Here is an 18,278-nt window from a genome sequence, read left to right on the forward strand (position 1 = left end):
GAGGGTTAATCCTACAATCTCAGTATATAAATTAGCCATACCTGAGAAAAGCAGAATTCAGGTTGTATAGATAAATGTAAATCTGAAATTGATGTTCTCTGTTCGTAATTCTACAACTAAAACGCTTGTAAGTATTCTTTGTATGTTACATTTGGAAATCTACAAACTGCCATACTAATTAAATATGCAAGTAACTAAGTTTATTCGCTGTTAGATTTTATGTTCTGACATAGTCTAGAGGCTGCCCTCATAGACTGGGCTTTTCTCTCTGAGGCCCTACATACAAATCATTAAATAAACAACATTTTTGAATTTATAAATAGTCCATAGGTCTACTGCCTTGAACACAAATCTGGACACTAAATCTGGATTTAGTCCTGTGCCTGTACAACACAAGACAGGATTATGGCTATAGGAAGCAAAAAAAGATGTGCTGGTCCATCAACCTACAACCCAAAGACTGATTTTAGACATGTCTTTAGGTCCAAATATGAACATCACACCTATCAAAGAAGGTTTAATTGAATGCAGAAGATAAAACTCCAGTTTAATGTAATCACACCATTTACTTTGAAAGTCATACAGAGATATAAGGGAACTGCAGAAAATTGGGTTAGGATCCTTTCCTTCACTACAAGCAACAAAACAGTGTGTCAGGCTGACAGCTGAAAGGTGCTGTCAGTGCCCAGTGATCATTGGAACGCAGACCTTGAGGTGCCATCCACTGACAGTTGTTTTTTCCTGCAAAGAACATCTCCCTTTCAATAATTAAGCATCTCACTACTCAGTGTGCAGTGGCAAATACATAATGGGAGAATACACAGAACTTCAAAAAGAGGCACAATGCAGACTACAGCATTATCACTCAAAACCAACCCATGTATCCCCTAGGCTTGGGAGTGCCTCATTGGCAATGGGAATGAATGAAACAGAGTAAGATTTAGAAGTTCAAGCTAAGAGAAGGACCAGAGAACATCCTGCATTGCAGAGACTGTAGTCAGTGGAGTTGTTGGATCATGACTGTAAGGCAACCTGCACTACACCTCTGTATGATTAGATCAGGGTTATGAAATCCTTTGGCAGATAAGAGGACAGAGCATATGAATGCTTTTTATTCAGGAGCTGGATTGTATTATACAGCCAAGTTCTTGCTGGGCTATATGAATTTTTTTCCAGGGATCAGGCATGCAGATAACCAGAGATTTCTAATTTCCAGCATATGACTGCACTGTGCAGTTTTATGTTTTAATTTTGGCTTTGAAAAAGACTTGGTATGCAACCCTTGGTGAAGCCACATCACTTTTGAAAACCCAAGTTTCTCAGCGCCTATGACAGCACCAACATACTGCAGTGCCCACAATTTCCTCTGCAATCTGCAAGGATGGTGTGATTACTCATCCATTTCACCAGGATATAACTAGTTCTCACCATAATGTATTTAAGCCCCACAAACTTCTTGGAGAAAAAGCATATGGAGCTTTAAAGTACTTTCTTTTCCTAGTTTGGGGGTCTATGTATTGAAAGAATGGGTCAGGTTTCACCAGACATGGTCTTAACAGCTGATATTAGTTACTGGAATTACACTGTTTTTCCATGTCTGTTTTAGCTGGAGGATGACTGGATTCACACAACATTTCAAACCAAAATGATCTGTGCATTAAAGGATGTTTTCCCTCATTCTTTGTAATGTAGTTCTAGAAACCTAGTCCTAGTCCTTGACAGGCCCACAAGAGGTAAAAATAGTTTTTACATCCATTTTACCATGTGGTCAATCAGCTCCTATTAGCGACTTTCAGTCTCACAAGCTAAAATATATACCAGGAGCTATTTTATGACATCTACAGGATGCAGAAAGCACAGAGAACTCATCTTTGTTGCTCTTAAAATATTAATTTAAAATCACATCCATGCACAGATCCCATTCTTAATGGAGTATAACATTCAGCTTCTTTCTTTCCTTATGTATACTCTGGCTTCTGGCAAGTTACACTCACAATAATACTGTCCTAGTGTCTTATACACCAGATTTACCTTCTTTTACCTCTTTTTGGGGGATTTTCACACCAATTCAGTTTAAGCACAGAAGATGCAGAAGCATCTCACTATGTTATTCTACAAAGAAAAGCATTCTATTTGAAAACTCAAAAATTAAAGACTGCTTTTCTTTCAAATAGCTTTTGCAATTAATAGGAGCATTAGAAATCAACTTTTTTTCTCTGAGTAACTGATACCACAAGAGATTGATGATGTTACTGTGGTACCATTGCTACTATAGTAGCACTTTAGTACCTAGAAAATAGATACTTAAGCGTTTTCTATCTCTATATGCAGCTTTAGATAGTTATGGAAATGTAAGAGGCTAATTTTAGTTAATATTTTTAACTATTGATCAGCTGTATCATGTAGTATTAGTATGGACAATGACAATCCTAGACCAGTTTCTTTTTGGAACTTTTAACCATTCAATTAAAATTTTTACCTGTGTTTATAACCATTTTTAGGAACCCCAAAGGCCAGAATTATCCACTTCAAGACCCACAGTGAAATGTTCTAAACATTCACACTACCTGGAGTCAGCAGAAACAGTTTGCAAGGAACTTAGAAACTCACAAGCTAATTGCTTTCCACATTTTTGCCTCTTTTTTCCTCTGAGGACTAGATATGTTATTTTTGCAAGGGCAAGGAATGAAGGACAGAATCCAGCTCTCAAATGTCTATTTCTAATTATGCTAACTAAACTGGGAGTCCTATTTGCATGAGGTGACAAAATCAGCATACACAACTGTGGTTATGTTGATAGCCATACATAGAAACACACATATGCTTGGCCACATGCATTTTTAGGGATTCATGTTAAAGTACATTCAGAAATATTTATAGCACAGGGCGGGGGGAATCTTTCATTCCTCTTGTTTTTCTTTGCTCACATCTTCAGTTTTTCTACTAAGATAAAAAAATAGATTTTTCCTATTCATTCCAGTTATTGAAATTCCTTTTGTTTTTCCTGCTCTGTCTGCTAAATGCTGCTGAGTAAGTCACAGGTAGGAGGTATTACAGAATCAAAAGGTATGTTTGCTGAGACATCCCTGCAACTCAGTTTGTGGCAGGGGAGAAAATGGAAGGCTCTAGGAGCGATTCCGAGTGCCTGCAGTTCGCTTTTTCATCAGAGGGAGGAGTAGGTTCGTAAAGCTTCAGAAAATCCAAGCCTCGCTGTCTGGGATGCTCGGGGTCAGTCTCTCTGGGCTGGGCGGCTGCAGTCGCTGCAGAAGCGTCCAGACTTCACACTGTAAATGAGTGGTTTAGGGTGATGCTGCAGGCAGACACACTGGAGCTCATCTGCTTACAAAAAGCTCTGCAGGACAAAGAAGCTGGAGCAGATTCTGTGCATCTCTCAGTTTTACACTAATACTGATCCATGCAAAATTCGCCAATATTTCTGCATGTTTTTCCAATTCCATAATTTCTTTTATTGCTTTCTTGTGTGCCTGGAGAGCACCCTATTAGCTCCTCTCATCCCTCCTGTCCAGTTTTGCCCTTTAAGATTTCAATAATGCCAAAACCCCTCATATATCCCCCAAAGGACCACATTTCCTAAGAACTAAGTATTAGTTTAATGGAAAAATAAAACTAGATAGTGTAGGAAAAATCACCTGCAAAGAAGTCATGCATGAGCCTTTATACTGTATGAGCTCCTTAACTGGCAATATAAATCTTATTTTTCCCCTCAGTCTTCAACATCAGCTGTTGATATATTATATTTTCAATAGTCTGTCACAAACATTTCTCAAAGAAAATGGATTAGTTTCATTTTAGCTTTTCCAAAAGAAATATCACCTGAATGATTAGTTCTAGAGCTGACTCAACCAGAACAAAATATCTACCCAGTGTACATGGGGATGAAGCTAAGGAGTCAACCTATGTGTGAAAGCCAGACCCAAAGACTCCATAGACTGCAACCAGAGACAAACACGTCTCCATAAGTCAGCAGGACTGATGGCCCACCCAGGTCCACAGATGTGGGGGGAAGCCCCAGGTGAGGCTGGCCATGGCCACTGAGAGTTTTTAGTACAGCTGGTAAATTGTGTGAGGTGACTGAAGTGATGCAACTGGGCAGTCTTTGTATTGCAGTTGGTGAACTTCACGGTACAGCGAGCCCTGGGAAAAGGTCAGTTTTCTGCTTTTGGTTCCTCAAATAAAGCTTCAAAGATCCTCATGGTCTAAAGTTCCCTGAGCTTCAGCTCTGATCCAGGGAGGAAGGTGACATCATTATTTGAGCCTTTGATACTCTTCACTGTTCTTTTTGTGGTGACCTCTTACAAGGAGCAGCTATCTATAGCAGTTTTTTTCCAGAATCCTTCAACATAAATTATCTGAATGGCTGCAGGGATGCTCAAAGGCTTTTGTCCACAGTCTATATTGAATTCCTTAAGCTTATTTCTTGAGATTTACTGGGTAATTTGCTGAGAGGAAAAAATAGCATTGACAGCCCCCAAAACTGCCCACGTATGCCCTACAATGGTGTTACCCGTACAGATGGAGCAGCTCCCTTCCCTTCCTTCAGTGTTCTTACCTGCACATTGGTGATGTGCTAGAGCATGGGGCAAATTCATCCCTCACCATGGTTGCCTCAGTTTCTCTGTATGTCCACATAGGTATTTTTGCATGGATTAAATTTGATGGACACCTGTGAAATAGTCATTATAATTATTATAACTAAAAAGCTGCTGTACAAAACAAAACAGACAGCTCAAAATCTGTTGCAGTTTTTTGTACTTCATTTCCCCCTCCACCCCCATCCCTCTCTGAGCTGTGAATAGGAGTCTTGGGTAGCACGAACTGAGGGGTGTTTGAAATGCGACACTCTCCATCCTTCTGAGTCATTGCTAGCCATCAGATGCTTTTTTGAACACTTGTTTTCATTGCTGTACTTTGAAATCAAATATGGCCTCATGTTATATTCTTATTAAAAATCTATCCCTTTTAAAAACCATAAAACCAAGCTGTTCCCTCTTTATTGCAGACAAGTAATTTTAAAAACAAAATCTGGGTGCATAAAATGAAGCACCTGTTTGTGTTTCTCTAAAACAAGCCTGGCAACACATCCACTGTTTTACAGCTATAAACAGAAATTGATACATTTTACATCTGTGTTTGAATGAAGCATCAGAATCATAGAATGGGTTGGAAGAGACCTTAAAAAAAAAATTCTTATTTTAACCTCTGCCATCTTATTCTAGCCAGATGCTCAGAGAGTGGTAGCATTTTTGCAAAGCTCCAGTTTAATAATCTCAAGTGTTTCTTGCATTTTGGTGATTTCACAAGTGCTGTCTCCACACAAAGCCCTCCCATACAGGTGCTGTGACCAAGCCATGGCGCACTGAGTAAACGTTGCGGCTGTGAGGATCACAAAGTGCAGGTGTAGGAGCCGAGCCAAGTGGGTTCTTCCAGCACATCTTCCCTGCCCGCTGCAGCGCTGCACGGCTGGCGGCAGTGACCGCCACAGGGCTTCGGCACCGTGCGGGGCTCACCCACAGGTACACCGGGACTGACTGCGGGGCCAGCACACCCACACCGGCTGGGCCACGCCGGTGTGCCAACCTGCCGCACACAGAGGCAGCCCCGGGTAACCTGCACTGCTCTGGTTCTGGGAGCGAGCCCCGTTCCCAGGTCTCTGGGCACAGACACCAGGGCCGCGCCGCCCCGATCCCGGCCCCCTCGGCCCCTCACGGCCGCCGGACTACATCTCCCGGGATGCAGCGCGGCGCCGGTACCTTTAACGCCCCCTGGCGGCAGCACGGGGCGCTCCACAGGCGCGGCGGGCGGGCTGAGGCGAGCGGAGCCCGGGCGGCGTCGAGCGGGGCGAGGGGCGCGGGCTGGAGCCGCTGCCCACCGGCCCCACAGCCGGGGAGGGCTGCGGGAAGGGTTAGTGCGAGCTCGCCTGTGCCAAGAGCCGCGCCGCAACCATGGGGAACCGCGGGATGGAGGATCTCATCCCGCTGGTCAACCGGCTGCAGGACGCCTTCGCCGCCATCGGGCAGAACGCCAACCTCGACCTGCCGCAGATCGCCGTGGTGGGGGGGCAGAGCGCCGGCAAGAGCTCCGTGCTGGAGAATTTCGTCGGGAGGTGAGCGGGGGTGTCCCCGGGGGCGCGGGCAGAGCTGCCGCATGGCCAGCGCGGTGCGGGGGCAGCGCGGTGCGGGAGCAGCGCGGGCAGAGCCGCCGCACGGGCAGCGCGGTGCGGGGACAGCGCGGGCAGAGCCGCCGCACGGGCAGCGGCTCCGCACGGGCAGCGGCTCCGCACGGGCAGCGCGGTGCGGGAGCAGCGCGGGCAGCGGCTCCGCGCGGGCAGCGGCTCCGCACGGGCAGCGCGGTGCGGGCGCTCTGGCCGCGGTGCGGGGACCGCGCGGAGCGGGGACTGCGCTCCGCTCGCGGCTACTCCGCTCGGCGCGTGTGTGGTGCGCGGGCAGCGCTGCAGGACGCCCGGGCGCTGCGGTGCAGGGGTACGGGGAGGCGCGGGAGGAAGGCAGGGAGGGAGGGCTCGCTCCCCGCCTGGGGGCATTCCGCAGCGGGGTCCCCGCCACTGCCGCACCTTGGCGGCCGGTGGCAGCCCCCCCTCGTCCTGGTGTTACATAACGGAGGAGGCTGAAGGGGCTGTGGGGGCCGGCCCCATCCGTCCCCTGCTCGGTGCGGGGCTCAGAGATGGATGTTGTCGCTGCGGGGGGAGTGATGCGGAGGGTGTTTAAGTTTAATCTGCTCCGTCCCCCTCCCCCAGCCCAGGCTCGCTGTCCTCCATAGCGGATGCCATGTCAGGAGCTGCGGGGAGGCTATAGGAAGGACGGGGTTATAGCTATCCTATATGCTCAAATCCCCGGGTGCTACCATTTTGTGGCAGGCAATATACTGATGCTTTCCCTTCATGTGACCTTCGCATTCATCATCTGCAACTTGAGTAAATTGCAGACCGCGCTGCTTGGGTATCTCCTCCAGTGCAGACACACAACACCTGGAGGGAGGGGGGGAACGTTCCTCACCTTTTTTCTGGCCTTGTTAATTAATTGTATTAAGTTATATACGGGTTTTAGTTATCAAAGTGGTTTTTTATGCTGTAAGGAGCACGCAGGTTTCTGGGGACTTGCCTTAAGAGCAGTGATTGCTGATACCTGGTCAGATGCTTGCGTGGGCTTTTCTCTTTCAGCAAACTGCATTTGTGACAACATCTACTGGATCTCATTTCCCAACCCCCACTTTTTCTTTTAAGCTGTTTGCTGTTCGATGGCTTATAGGGCTTTTCCACTGTCAGAAGGGTCTGTGGTGTGGATTAACTGCTTGCTTAGCTGCAAGTAGCCAAATTCTGGACCCGTGCAAGGGTATCTTTGAGCAGTGAGTGCTGGGTGTACTAGGAGGAAAGCTCAGGGGTTACATCTGGTACAAAGAAAGCATGGTCAAAATAAAATGTTTTCTTCTCTGCCATAGATCAAAGAGTTTTGAAAAAATAAGAATATAAAATTTGAAGAGTTTGGTATCTCTTCTAGCTAACTTCCAAAGGTCCATGCAGTGTATCCCTGAGAGATGCTGGGATCATGCCAAGGGCCAGACATTGCAGAAACACATTTTACTGAGTCTCAGGTCATAGTCCAGAATCCACTTGTTTGTCCACAGTCACAGAAAAGAAATAAAATTCCTGCCACCCAAGTGAGAAACTTGCTGGGCTGTGGCTTTCGAAGAAGGGGAAAATGGATCTTCTGAAGTCTTTGAGCAAAATGGGTTCACCTGTTGGCCCTGCTGTTTTCATGCTTTCTAAGTACTGGCAGTCAAAGCTCATAAATCCTTTTTAGAGGATCTGTGCAGGCAGTGCTGCAGTGGTGTCGTAGATAATGTCGGGCTGCTGGGCCAGAGGGGGATTTGTTGGAGGAAGGACAGTCAGTGTATTGGGGTAAACTGCTCCTCTCCTTTAGACCAACCACACAAGAGGATTTACTAATCCTTGATGCATCTACACTGGCACTAATTTAGAATGGCATTTTATCTGCTTGGTGGAAAATATATGAATTCAATTATCTTCTGTCTCTTTCTGATGACTCCAGTCACAGGAGAACTTATGACCTCACCGTGTCCCATCAGCTGTCTCTCTAGCAGCAAGTTACAGCGCTGTGGCTTTTCGAAAATGAAATAATTAAAGGTCCCCTGAGCAGGAGCTGAGAGCTGTCGGTAGAAAAGCATTTAGAGGAAATAATTGGAGGGGAAATGGAAAATGTCAGTGTGAAAAGGTCTTTCTCCATTTGATACCCCTGAGTGCTGGCTAGTTTAGACTGGTAACTTGAGACCTCTTACCACATAATGTATGTGTATATGCTGCAAATCCCAATCCTGTTAAAATAGTGTTGGGGCCCTGCTGTAATGTATAGTCTCTTTTCTTTCTCTGTGGGTATTGGTAACCATGATAAGGAGCTATGGAAATAGTATCCAGAATGAGCATGGTTCTTCAGTGTAATTGTGATAGGGGATGTTTTCTTGTCTGAACAGCCATAAGAAGAAACTGTGTGTAGACCTACTGTGTACAAATACAATTATTGCTGTAGTGTGGACATGACATATGTCACTGCTCCTGCTTGATACCAGGATGGTGGTGCAGCTATTGCTCAGCAGCTGCTTGCTGCACAGGGAATGTGAGTACTGATGAGTTTCTCTCTGAGCGGATGGAAATCTGTGCAAGACCAAATGCTGATGTGGTTGGTACTGGCTGATTAGCATGATGCAGACACTTCAGCACAGGGGCTGGAGGCCCTGCCAGGGCTGGTTTCTCTGCTCAGGACCTGTGGGGCTCCTTTCAAATTGTCATCAAATCACGTTTCCCTAACAGGACAGCACACCTGCCCCCTGCCAGACCTGTGTTGTGGCAGGGCTTCAGTCCAGGGCTGCTGCAGGCACCTTGCAGTAGCACTGAGTCCCACATTCAGTGGAAACCTACGAGCAGGGAGGAGTGATACTGCCTGCAATCACTGTTTAGTTACATGTCATACCAAACAAATATTTTTTTTCCTCCTGAATTCAGTGGCTTACTAGTTGCTGCTAATTGCATTTTTGGTGACACTTCCTCTGCTGTTAACAGATTATCCAACAGTGCAGAGCTTGTATTTATAATACCAGATGTCAGTGTGGCTGCTATGTGTGCTTTTGCTGCTGGAATCTCAGCGTGGTGACTCGGATACCGGCTGGTGGTGATAAAATTGCTGAAGAAACAAGAAGCCATGTAGAAGCCAGACAGGTGACACATCTGTCCACAGACTGGTTTGTCCTGGGCCCCAGAACTGGAAGGAAGGTTAATTGTGTGAGCTCCAGGCATTTCCTGTTGGTGTGGTTATAAGCTTGTAGGATAACTCGGGTTGGAAGGGACTTCAGTGATCATTTTGTCCGTTCTTAAGGTGTCATTGCTTCCCTACAGCATCCTTTTCTAAATAAATAGGTCTTGGAGCTGGCAACTGTACCAGCAAAATTGGTCTGATAAAAAGAACAAAGCATGTGGTATGTGCTAATTTGACTTAAGAGCCCAAATGACTGAGGAGATTGTATGAGACAGCCCACAAGGCTGTTTGTATAATCATCCATGTTCATGCCACTCTTACTTTACCATGTGAAAATAACAAATATGCTTTCTTTGAATCCTGTGATCTCAGAGCACTGTTACACAAATCTTTGGGTTTCTGGGAGTATTGCTGTTACCTGTGCTTTACGAACAGGAGAACTGAAAGCACTGGGCTGTGTTCAGCTGGTTCCTGGAATGGCTGTGCCTTGTGGTGGTGTCTGATCCAAGGCAGGGTGCTGCTCAGCCCTGTGGGACAGCTGCATTGCTCTTCCTAGGGAAAACAAGGCACCTCTGACTTCTCCAGAACATAGAGTTTCAGGGGGCTGCTGAGGAGGCAGTGACTAAGGACTGGGAACAGTGGGTGGAAGGACTTGAATGGAGATGAAACCATCTTGTTTATGATCAAGGGACCTAAGCAGTGCCAAACTTGTGTGAAATGAATCAGTGTTTACTTGACCTCGGACCTGATCTGGAATCTGGTACCCTACAAGAATTTTCTCTTGGAGGCTGTGCACCCAAAATAGGGGTACTTACCAGTCTGTTGCCAGGCTCTGATGGTATATGCTGAATTCCCTGATGTTTGTGTGTTGCCTAGAAGGAATCACATGTGTGGCCTACAGGTGTGGGCCTAAACTCAACCATGTTGGGCTAACCTTGCCTCTCCTAACAATGAAATTTCCATATGGGTAGAAGAGCAGGGAAAATGCAGCACTGCAATGCCTTTGTCAGTCAAAAGGCTAAATACTCATTAGGCATAGCTGCAGTAAGATGTGACAAAATCAGGCACGGGCCTAGCAGTAAGTGTCTCTTTGCCATAATGGTGATGCAAAACTAGATCCTGAAGCCAAAGGGTTTAGTTTGGCTTCAGGTATAACTTTGAGGAGCAACTTAATACCTTCCACAGTCATTTAGAGATAAATACACCCCCAAGATATGATGAGGGAATGCCTTCCTTGATAATGCATACTTTGCTTTATTATGGAAGCTTCCGCAGAAAAATACCTTCAGAGACCAACAGCAATGTTTAGCAACTATGTAGAAGTGAAGGATCCTAAAGGGATGCATAAAGAGATCCAGATACTTGGCCTGTTCCTGCAGGAAAACTGTTTTGTTGATGATCTTTGTACTTTTAAGTTGTTCAGGCTTCTGCAGTATGTGGTTAATGAGCTTGAGTGTTGAGGACTGAGTGTTCAAATATTGTAAAATAGCTACATTATGTGTAGATTGGGAATGTCTGTTGTACTGGACAATGCTGAGCATCACTGCAGTACTTCAGGAGCAGATTTAAATTTAAACAAGAAGATACATTCATGACACGTGCTTTGGCCACAAAAGAGGTTCTTAAGAGTGATTCTTCTAAATTTTTGAGGGTTCTGATTTGAGATGTGTGCTGGCAGAGAGATGATTAATTGCAAATCATGGACCTTTAATTGTTGTATGATAAATACATCTGTGAGCCAGTCAAATTCTTTTGTCTATTTGCAGCTTATAAACACAGGCACTGCTTGTGAACTGACTTACTTAGGGTTGCAATGGATGGTGCAAGAGTCAGGAGTAGGATTCTGCTGCTTAGAGAAATAAACTATGGTCAGATAAATCCTTCAATGGCAGCCAGTCTTTCGTCTCCAGTGAAGAAAATACCTATTTTCATATTGGATTAACTGGGGAAGGAAGCCAATATGGAGCATGGAGAGGAATGGGTAATGTGTTACAGCAGACCCCAAGATAAAATAATTTCACTTAAGAGAAATCTGCAGAGCTCTGAGCAAACACATGTGGAAGGAGGAATGCTAGAAGAAGGTACATAATTAAGTTAAAACATAACATAACATGGATGGCTGTGAGGGAAAACCCTGTGAATCTCAGTGCTCATATATGCAGCTGTGTTTGTTGTCAACTTGTTTTAATCCTATCGGGGTTGGCTCAAATAAGTACAAGTCTAATATTTTTTATACTTCCTGCAGCAGTTACATGTTCTCTGCAGATCTTTCTAGCTGTATCTTTCAGCTTAACTCTTCAGTGATGATCTCATGGTTCTTGTTAACTGCCCACTAACCTTATATTCTCTAGAAGAAGGGATGTTTAAGGCATGTCTCAGGTCATATCAGAATTTACCTAGGAAAAGGAGACCAGCTGCAATCCAGTGGGAAAGCTGGTGCTCAGTGTGATGCAAGCTGGTGTTTGGACCTACTGGTGTGTGAAAAGGACAGGTTGCCTTGTCACTGCTGGAATTCATCACCTGATAGCCGACAGATCAGGGATGCTGCATTTCCTTGTGGACTCTTCCTTGTTAGCATGCTAATCCTCAAGTTGAGAATCTTGGAACATCTTGAGATTTTTTTTTATTAGTTCCTATTGTACTTTGAGATAAGTACATATGGAATTTTTTGTTTCCTCAGTAAACAGGATGCAGTGATACAAGGCTGTAAAGAGGGAACAGAACCAGTGGGGAAAGGAGTCAGAAGTTCCCAAAAGTTAAACTGTCAGCTGCTCCTGTTTTTTAAAACTTGGTGTGCTTATCACACAGTCAAAACACCTTAATAAAACCAGGCAAAGCAAAGATGACCTACTGTTTTTAAAGGGTGCTGATTGTTTTCAGAAGCCATTCAATACCTATCTGGGAATACCAAGCCAAGTCCTTGACCCTGACTTTTCCAGATGCTCAGAGCAGGCAGAACCCTGCTAGACTTCAATAGAAGGAGTGGGAGTCTGTCTGCAACACCTTCTATCTGAGGCAGCTTCTGAAAATGTTGTTCTAAGGCAGGAAGTTAATCCCCTTCCTGATCTGGTGAGTTCCTGAATGTCCCTACTTTGTACTCCAGGATTGAGTCTGTCTGTAAAAGTGTGAGTAAAAATTCTGAATAAGGTTTTTTTAAGATGGCTCTTTTTAAGGAGAAATGGAAGCAGCTTACAACTTAGCATAAGTTAATCAAGAAAACAGTTCTTGCTGTGTTCTAGCTGCTGGGGTGAAACTTATTATGATGCCTTGAGCATTGAATTTATTGGACAAGAACAAACCCATGTGTGCTCCACCCATGTGAGCCAGTACTTAGTTTTTTGTTTCAGGCAGTGCATGGGTAGCAAAACCAGAAGAGTTAGTGAAGGGGTGGCAGGCAGTCATCTAGAAAGAAGCATGTGGTGTTCAGCCTGTGTGCCCAATGTAAATTGGTTTTGAGGCGGCGTCTGAAAGGAGATTTACTGATAATATGCAGGGTAATCCTACTTCCTTGATATGCCATTAAAAAAAAACACCCCCAAAACTTTGGTTGTAATACTTTCCTCCTTCTTGGATTCACAGATCTGTAACCATATGAGTCAGAGTACAGCTAGTTGGGAGGAGGGATGAAGTTAAATCTGTTCCAAAAAAAAAAAAAACAAACCCCAAACCCAGAAGTCTAGTCATGCATGGTGGGAAAAATAGCTTACTTGTGGGACAATTTCTCATTCTACTTGAAGTTTTCATTTCCTGGCCTCTGACCTGGTTTTGCACATTCTGATAGAGAGTGGAATCTCATGGTTAAGGAATATTGTCTCTTATTATAGGCAAATGGGCATGTTCAGCCTTGAGGTAGAATTCTGTTCTTTGCTCTGAAGATAAATTATTAGTGATTAATTTTATACCTTTTTCTCCATCCTTAAAGGCTGTTGGTGTCTCCCATGACATGTAGGGGTGTATATCATTAATGGACACTTGAACTATCACTGGGAAAGGTTAAGCATAAAGTGATAAACTGTTTTTCATAGCAATAAATGAAAACTGTAAAGATGGCACTGCAATGGCTGTCTGAGCCCTTGCAAAGGCTTGCCTTCTCTCTAGAAGTGTTGTGCCAAGAGCTTTAGTTCTTTGTGCAGGTCGGTTTGCTCAGTATTTTGCGGGTTACTTAAGTCTGCTCTGCAGAGGTTGGGTCTGGTGCAGCCACCTTTGGTTGCTGGCATAGATCAGGTGCAGGATTTGAGGAGTGAGGGTGTTCTTAGAAAGCACGTGAGATGAGAGGCTGTCCTAGATGGCCTGGTAGCACTTGAATTTTTGAGCATGGTCTTTCAGGGCAGGGATGGGTAGCAAAGCCCTACAGAGGAGAGAGCCCAGGTTTATGTACCTAGGGACTTTCAGTACTTGCATGTTCTGGTCAGGTTTGGAGGTGGTCAGCCTGCAAGCAGGTACTGATTCTGGAAAAACTACAAAAAGTTATTTCGCTTAATTTACATTTATCTGTGATCCATCTAAAGCACACATCGTGCCTATTTTTGAGTGACTTGATGGAGTTTAATAATGCAAACTGGATGTGTTTGCATTGAAGTTAGCTATGAAGAGAGGGCTGAGAACATTTCAGTGTTTACTGACGAGCAGGCAGGACTTCATCAGAACACTGATGGGCAGCTGAGGGCACAATTAATGTTAGATATTTAAACAATTATTCCAAGTGACTCATTGATACTTTGTAGTTAGGTTCAGCTTTGTTTTCAATGTCCATTAGTGAATATTTTATTAACAGTTGAATATAAAGTGGCTCCACAGTTTTCTTAAGCTGTCTTATGTAGATGGGCAGACAGGACAATTAAGTTGCTGGTGTTTGCTTTCTTTATGACCTTCAGGTTTGTCACCAGCTCTGAGCCTGGTGCTGACTGTAGTAGATAACTGCTTTGCTTTCCTTCAAGACACAGTACAGGAATAATGAGCCCTGAGTCTGAAATCTAACAGTGTCTCTGTTTTCTCCAGAGCATCTGACATGGAAAGCTTTGGCAGACCCAGCCATGACCAAATGGAAGCGAGATGGTCGCTGGTTAGTAGCTTCTTGCAATTCAGCATAACATGCTTTTGGGAGCTTCTTGGAAGCAGACGTTATGCAAGCTCCTCAAGCTGTGTCTTGCTGACTGGAAGCAAACTTGCCAGCTTCTGCCATTTTTCTGCAAGTCTTGTGACTTGTGTGGCTTTTCTTAGAGCCCTGGCCACAGCAATTGAGCGAACAGAAGAGCAGTGTAGCTTTTGTATTGAAAACAGCAATTTCTATCATGGAGGTTTGAGGCTATTTTTTTTCCCCTAAAAGATGCCGTTTCCCTAAATGCTTCTGGAGACAAGTATAAAGAATCCCTAAGCTTCTAAGACCTGCATTGTCATCTCTTCCCTTCCTAAAAATCAGGGCTTAGTCTCAAAACTATAAGCTCTGCTAGAATATTTGTATTGCAGTTGCAATGAACAATAAATGAGGTTTGGAATAAACCCAGTACCTCACTTGTGACGGAAATGGGAATTGAACTGGAGTCTCTGGGGCCGAAAAATACTATTTTAATAATGTATTGCTTCAACAGTCTCCTTTAACTCTCCCTTTCCTGTTTCGTATGGCTTTAGGCTGCATTGTTGCAGCCGTGTGGAAGGGTGAAGAGTTAATACAACCATAACAGACATGGGAAGTGCTGGGCTCCTGTCTGACTGCTCAAACTGTCATTTTGGGGCTGGGAAGAACTCTTGCTGCAAGAGTGGTCAGTGTAGTTAGTATGTGTGATGCCTATGAGAGGGCACAACCGGTGTTAAACTGATACTGCTGTGGATTTTGGCTGCAAAGCCAGGCAGTGTTGCTGTAATGCTGGATAAAAGCTGATCATAAATTGCAGCTGTATTTCAGAGTAGTTTTTCAGCTGCATTCAGACCCTTTCTTATATCAATAGGCAGAAGCCTACAGAGATGCTGAGCAGTCGGTTCTCAACATCTGCAAATGTTTTCACAGCACAGCTAACTTACCCTGGAGAGCACTAGGAGAAACTACAGTGTTTCCCTTTATTTTAAAATTGAGAATGGAGATCCAGTGATGAGGGAGGCGGTGCTGAATTTTTTAGAACACGGAAAGAAGTACCCAAAGGCAAAAATCTTGAAGTCTTTGTTCAGTTCCTCCTCTTTCTCTTCCTGCCACTCTCACATGTGTAAAGACAGAGTAAGCTATATAGGATCTGGCTCAGGGCTCTGTCAAATTAACAGACTGTTTCAGCCCTGAGTGCTCTTCCTCATCCATGTAGTTACAAACCTCTAAATTTGAGGCTTATAATGACTATCCATTTGCCACCTGCCTTCTAGCACAGGAACAATTCCCTGTCAGCAGGGGAATATGTCTGGTGACTTGCTAGTTCAGAATTAAACCAATAAGCACCAAAGCTGTAGCCCTCACAGGTTTTATGCTGATATTTAGCCTTGCTGACTTGTTTATGATTTACTCTGAGCTTATACTGCTCTGGGTCATGATGGGACCCCTTGATTCTAATACATGTTAGGTTTTCTCTCTTTTTGGCTGTTGTGATCTCTTGTGTAATCTCTGGCTATTTCTTAAGCTGATTGTGCTTTTACTTTTAATAGAAGCTCCTCTATGAATAGCTGGGAATTGCCTGAGCATGGTGGTGGCCTTGAGAGGAGATGTGTCGCAGTGGGGTTAAAGCTACGGGTGAGGAGGAGATTGGTACATTCCAAAATGCAGAATACCCTCAGGGATTGGTGCATGACATGTGTCACACTGCAGAGCTGATGCTGCAGCTCCAGCACTGAAACTCAGGTCACCTCTTCTACATCATGCAGCTCTCAGCAGAGATCCCAGCAATAAACTTCTTCCCTCTGGGCTATGCTACTTTGATTTGTTCCTGTTCCTAAGAATTACTCTGCTTATGCCTATTCGTGCAAGATGTGTTTGTTATCTCAGGCCTGCAAACTACCAGGCATCCCAAACTAATTTTGGAGAAAGAGATCCATTTCCTGCATGAATTTGTATAGACTGTTGAATGAATGATATTTAAGGAATGTTTACTGCAAAAGAATAAGTGAGTTACTGCATTGGCACTTGATATTTTGCCAACTTGTGCTTGGACAGAGTTGAACTCCCATTGAACACCTGGAGGGACAAAAGCAGATGTCTTAGAAATCACTGTATTGGTGGAGATACAGGGAGAGAAATTTAGTTAAACCTTTTACTTGTGGAAAATAAGGTAAGGAATGGAAGGCTGTAAGACTGTTGTCTGTACAAGTCACTGTGCTGCAGTTTTGCTATCAGAATGCCCACTGATAAGGCAACACCTGTTTGAATCTTCCCTTTTTTGTTGTTGTTGTTGTTGAATTTAAGCCTAACCTTTTTGTCACCTCCCATGGTCATTGCCCACATCTGACTATAGCAAAATGTGCCTTTTGTGTACATGAGAAGTGCTGTTCCACTGGACATTAGAACCAGACAGGATGTCTGAAGCTTGTCTCTTCTGGGACTATTGATCCAATTTTTGTTCTGGTATAGTGGGAAATGGAGATATCTTGTGTGGTTTTTTTAAGTAGAGTTTAATGCTTCTGACTTTGCTCTGCACTAGAGGTGTTTACAATCAATCTGCTGGGTCTTCTTCAAGGGCTTTAAGAGGCAGTGCCTCTGCACCATGTTCCCAGCCCAGGTTGATCCTAATTATATCTGGAGCTGCAGAGGTGCAGTGCATAGCAAGGAGCCTGGCACTGTTCCTGCATACTTCTCCAGGCAGAGCAGAGATGTAAATTGGCATCTTAAATTTCCTCTGCAGGACAGCTGTGCACTGGGCAGTTTGGTCAGGATCCCTGAGGGCAGCATAACTCTGTTACCCCATGGAATTCTGTCCTTCCTGCCTGGCCTGTTGGAAAGGAAGCAGGCTGCCTCCCCATCCCCAACACTCTCTGCCTCTTACCACTGACCCGAGATAAGCTATAGGGGTACATGCATTCAGCTTTATAAACTCACCACCAGTGTGTGGCAGCTAACAGCACATCATGACTTGTTGAGGTACCATCCTTCCTCATGCAGCTTCTGTTTTGTTTGTATCTGTGGGCTCATCAAAGTGGCTTTGCCTTTCCCAATGAACTCTTTCAGCTGTCTGTACCCTTTAAGCAGTTCAGGCTCTAGGCAGCCTGTCTCCTTTTCTAGCACACACTGATGTCTGGGAGTGGAGGAAGTGTCATGCTGCAGTGATGAAATGTGCCTCCAGCTACATTTGTTCTTCTCTTGGGTCTTGCAGCAAATACCATGACTCCAGAGGTGGAGTTTTGACAAGAAATCTAAGATTATACTTAGCACAAAATTTGATATATTTGAATTTGTCATTGTACCTGGTTTCATTCTCTGAAGGAGAGAAGAACAAAAAGGGGGATAACCTCCTTTTTTATCCAGAGCCTCCATAGGATGAATAGTGTGAATATGAGTTACTGCTGCACATTATAATGGTGTCTCTGAACACAGGAGAGCCTCTGCTGCTGGGCAGCCTTTAGAATGCCTCTGCTGCTGGGCAGTCTGGACTCAGCTGCAGCCTGGCTCCAGAGATTAAGACATTGGTGGTGAGAAATAGCCAGGTCAGCCTGCTGCTCGTCAGTCTTAGCATCCATTAATCCTCGGGTGTTATTGTGGCTGTGCTTTCCCATCAGCCATTCCTGTCCCAGAGTTTTAGTGTACAGCTTGTCCTTTTGTTTTCTCTCAGCTCAAGTTGCAGGTGCTGAACAGGTCACGTTTTTCAAGGCTGCAGCCTTCTTTTACAGCAGAGCCAGGGGTTGTCGGTAGGTTTGTTTGTGCCAAAGCAGAGAAATGTTGCTGCAGTCTTATGACAGATCAGTGCAGCTTGAAAAAGAGGCAAAGATGCTGGGTCATGGGTTTACCTTTCTGGCCTTAAAAAAACGTGGTTTTCACTACTGTCATAGGGACTTAACTAATCTGATGCT

General features: G+C 44.6%; 1 protein-coding gene across 8 annotated transcripts in view; it reads left to right on the forward strand.

Annotated features, from left to right (window-relative positions):
- The first annotated feature begins 5,800 nt into the window (after positions 1 to 5,800).
- The window catches only part of DNM1 (dynamin 1), a 64,268-nt gene continuing 51,790 nt past the window's right edge, over positions 5,801 to 18,278 (forward strand). For all 8 annotated transcript variants that reach the window (XM_021551424.3, XM_021551425.3, XM_021551428.3 and 5 more), the window contains exon 1: positions 5,801 to 6,124. In XM_021551424.3, the coding sequence (XP_021407099.1) occupies positions 5,964 to 6,124 (161 nt within the window). In that variant the 5' untranslated portion in view covers positions 5,801 to 5,963. The remainder of the gene's footprint in view (positions 6,125 to 18,278) is intronic.

This window comes from Lonchura striata, chromosome 22 (assembly GCF_046129695.1).
Source record: "Lonchura striata isolate bLonStr1 chromosome 22, bLonStr1.mat, whole genome shotgun sequence".
Taxonomy (NCBI): domain Eukaryota; kingdom Metazoa; phylum Chordata; class Aves; order Passeriformes; family Estrildidae; genus Lonchura; species Lonchura striata.